The sequence below is a fragment of the Rhea americana genome, unplaced genomic scaffold (genome assembly GCF_003343005.1).
Source record: "Rhea americana isolate MKP2758 unplaced genomic scaffold, rheAme1 scaffold_77, whole genome shotgun sequence".
In the NCBI taxonomy this organism is placed as follows: domain Eukaryota; kingdom Metazoa; phylum Chordata; class Aves; order Rheiformes; family Rheidae; genus Rhea; species Rhea americana.
Genome location: NW_028186945.1, coordinates 910,642 through 914,872, shown reverse-complemented (window position 1 = coordinate 914,872; position 4,231 = coordinate 910,642). Strand labels below are relative to the sequence as shown.

The 4,231-nt window shown below is 39.0% G+C and overlaps 1 protein-coding gene across 1 annotated transcript in view; it reads right to left on the bottom strand.

The window, feature by feature from the left end:
- Positions 1–1,076: 1,076 nt before the first annotated feature.
- ZSWIM6 (zinc finger SWIM-type containing 6) overlaps positions 1,077–4,231 on the bottom strand; it is a 49,891-nt gene continuing 46,736 nt past the window's right edge. Inside the window, exon 13 of the mRNA XM_085322406.1 lies at positions 1,077–3,687. Within this exon, the coding sequence (XP_085178532.1) occupies positions 2,825–3,687 (863 nt within the window). The 3' untranslated portion in view covers positions 1,077–2,824. The remainder of the gene's footprint in view (positions 3,688–4,231) is intronic.

The following is a 4,231-nucleotide window of genomic DNA, read 5'->3' as shown; positions in this document are numbered from 1 at the left end:
GTAAGGNGGGGGGGGGGGGGGGGGAAGAGAGGCAACCCCTGTAACAGAATAGGGTCTCCCCCTTGTTCCTTATTGTCTGTAATAGGACACTCATCTGTAACAAGGTAACCGGGGAAAAATAGTGAGGACTGAATGCTTGGAAGGGAAAAAAGTTGCAGAGGCTGCAGAACTTTAGTACTACCAAGTCATGACAACTCAGCCATAAGCAGGGCTTAGTAAAGGTTCGCATTTCATATCAAAAGTTGTAAAACAGTTCAGACCTTTCCCTCTGCAATATTCTAGTGACACAAGCCTCACTGTCAAAAGTTATGGGTGCATTGGCATCTCTGATAGTTGTTTGCTGCATGCTAATTCTCCTTTCTGCTGAAGGTACTAAAAAAGAAAGTGAAGATTTTGAGATCACATGGTCAAATATGGCATCACGTAACATTCCTCATACAAAAAAGTTCCTAGAGAAACGGAGAGCTCCTCTTCAATTTTCAACCATGCCACATCCCAATGTTCACTGAAGGCTGGAAAAAATGTCACAAATCCTCCAGAACAAGGGCTCCAAAAAGGCAGAAGTGTTGGATGTCAGCAGCTCAGCAAGAACTCCATGCCAGGTGGACTGGGCTGCACAGGTCAGAATACAAAAAATACTTCAGAAAAGTCAAAGAACAGCAAGAACTGTCCTTATTATATATATTTGCAGTACATCTCAACTCCCGTGTCCACCTAACTAATCCATTCAGTGAGAGTAATGCTTCCACACACTCTACCATCCGCCAGGGCCGCATGTCAAGGCTTACTGTCTATCGTACAGACCAGGCATCTTCAGTTGCAAGCAGCACTTGGTCTTTCCTCTGAAGTGCTAGGTCTTCTTCCATCTTTTGCATAGGAGCTGGCACAATTTTGAATACTGCCAGTTCTCAGTAGATTTCTGAGAAAACAAAACAAAACAGAACAGTTCTTTCCAGATCTTGGTGGTCACATTACTCACTATCATAACACACAAAGGAGAAAGTTGGGTATTTAAGATCTATGAAATATCCATGCACAATTCCACTCCAGTAACAGACACCATAAAGGAGGCAGAATCAACTTTCAAAAAACTAATTTTAATCAAAACAAAAAAATTGTTGATCATTAACAAGTTTATAAAACAGTGATTTAGTTACATAAATAAATTGATATCAGTGTATCAAATCTTAATTACTTTCAACTTCATGAGCATGTTTACATGGGTGATGAAGTACAACCTTTTTATCTATTATAATAAATAAAATGGAGAGCATGAAATAGTTTTTCTAAACAAAAATACCTACAAACATACCTCTAGCATGTTCTCTAATGAAGGGAACAAGAGACACTGGACAACTTTTGCACCAAAACATAAAAACTGCTTTAAAAAGCACAAGGATACAGAACCATCAGCTAAAGTAAAGACACTATACTGTAACCAAAGTTGGTATTTAATAATATAATGAACAGTTTGGTAGTTAGATCTCCAGTTTGGTTATTTTAAAGCATTAAGACAAGGCAAGATAGAAGGCTGCTTTTGTTTGAGTAATTCTAGAGAAAATAAAATATATTAAAAAAACAAACTGAAAAGTAGAACAGTCATACCTACACAACTTTCTGTCCTGCACAAAGTCAAAATACCTATGCAGAATATATATATATAATATATATATATGTTATTTGTGCACAAAGGTTAGCTTATTATTAGCTCACTGCAAAGGCGTAATGTATCATGTCAATCATTTTGGAAAACAATTTGCGTTTTGTGTCAAAAAGGATATTTCTTTAAGTTTTCTAGGCTAGGAGGCACAAACCCCGATTCTGGCATACTGTATTCTTAATGCTAAGGCTTGCTGCTCTGGCTGTGTATTTTTTGTTGTCCCTCTTTACTATAGTGCCTGTTACAAGCATGTGTGTATGTGTGTATACATATATATGTATACACAGGTTGTATAAATATATATATATAAAATTTCCCCCAATAGGTATCAGTCCAACCATGCAATCCAAAAGGTGGCTCTGCATAGATGCCCAGCATATAGTTCACCACCTGAGCCAACCCTGAAGCAAGGCGCACTTTAGTCCTTCTGATAGGTTTTCTTTTTTGTTTAAAACCAAGCTACTGCAGCTTCAAGTATTTTGCATTACATAGATTTTTTTTATAAATTAGTTAATGTTATATTTTTCAATATTCAGACATATACTATAATATATATACAGTACAATAAATGCTCTCATTCTTTTTTTAATTTTTTTTGATAAATCCCTGAGAATGTATGTTGACAGTCGCTAAGTTTCCACATGCACAAGCATTGTGTGCCATGCTTCTGGATGAACAGCACTGCAAAGCCACGTGGTCAGCCTTTTAACTATTAGTATTTCATTTGTTGGTTTGTTTAAATATGCTGAAATGTAAGGATGAGTTACAAAGGAGTAAAGCTGAATCCATTCGAGGTACTTATCACAGGATGGAGGTGTTTTGTTTGGTTTTTAAAGCCATTGCAATATATGTTTGTTTTTGAGGCTGTGAACGTATACAGAAAGAACAGGAGAGCAATGTGGGCTTTTGCCACTTGACAACATATACTCAGTGTAAACCAAACCTTTTTTAACCTCTCTCTCATACAAAACAGAAAAAAGGAAAAAAAAAAATTAAACACACAAACTTTCACAACATGACAGTTTAGTTTGCAAACTCAATATAACTATACACATATAATACCGGTGTGGCTCTGTTTCTTTAAGTTAAAAAGGATACAAAGGCAGGCTCAAGTAAAAACAAACCACCCCTTCCCTCCCCCCACCCCCCATTCACACAGTTGCGTCAACCAAACCGCTCACGAACCAACATCATCAGTTTCTTTTTGCCTTTGTAGATTTGTTTTAGGTTGTCAATAAACTGTGTAAACTGGATGTGTCCATCATGAGCCATTAGGAAGGTCTCTCGGGCCTTGCTGAGGAACTCTATAAACTCGCTATAGTGTCGAGGGCTGATGTGAGTGAGACGTGAATGAGTTGTGTTAATGTAGGCTCCGATCGTGGCATCCAAGAGTTGCCTCAAAGGGGCTTTGTCCAGTGACATGAGCTTACCAGAGTTCCTCCTTCCGTGAAGTCCCACCATGCCAGGAGTGGTCAAAGTACACCTACGCAAAATGTCTGACAGTACTGTTGCACATTTGACACTTTTGACCACCAGAGGTATTATAGCTGCTAGCTCATTTTTCCCAAGGGAGTGGCTGAGCGCACAAGCCCACAGAACGTCATTAATGGCAGGGTGTGTGTCCTGATTGTAACTCAGGTTGAGATGCGTCATGGCCAAAGTGGCCAGCTTGTAGGCCCGCATGGGGTAACCACGGTGCTCCATGTATCGTGCTATAGTAAAAAGCTGCGAGTAGCTCATGCCGGTTGTAGCAGCATCTAGAACGATTTGGTAAGCGGTCTCAAAAGCTATGTGATCCTTTTCACATAAGGTCAGTGCAGAGAGGGCACAGTTTTGAGGATCCTTCATGGCACACTGTAGAGCAAGCGTCCTAGCACTGCCGGCCAGCTTCTCCTGCTGATGGCAGTCCAAATGCAGACGGACAATGGTGCTGTTGGACATCACTGTTGTAGCAACAATACTAGTGGCTTCTGTTGGAGTGAAAAGTGTAAACCAGCTTTGCATGATGCTATCCAGTGCATAAACACCTGGGAGAGAGAGAAAGGATTAGCCACAACTGATAAAATCTACCAGATAACAATGTTGAGCAAAAAACCTGGTTTTCAGTGAAGTCTAAGACATGAGCAATATATCCAAGGGGAAGCCACCTCAGCAAGAAAGGTTAAACCAGGTAACATGCCTGGAAAAGGATATGAAAATAAAGGCTACTGTGCAATCTCTACAGCCATTATTGAGACACAGAACAGTAACAACAAAAAAACAAAGTCTGCAAGAATCTGCTTTAAATCTCCTGGGTTGAAAACTGAGCTGTTTTACTTGTTATTTAAGACAATTTGGATTATGAGTTCTGACCTATTTGGGTGAAGTTACAGAGCTCAAAAATTCAACACTTCATCACATTACTCAAAAACAGCCCTCACATTTAACATTTTAAAAATGCAATTTTAATTTCTTTTCTCAATGTGCATCTCAAAGTACAGCGCATGCACAAAAGGGCATTAAAGCACTCTAAATGACTCACTTAATAAAACACCCTGCCATTTAATAATAAGCACATCTTAAAAAAAAAAA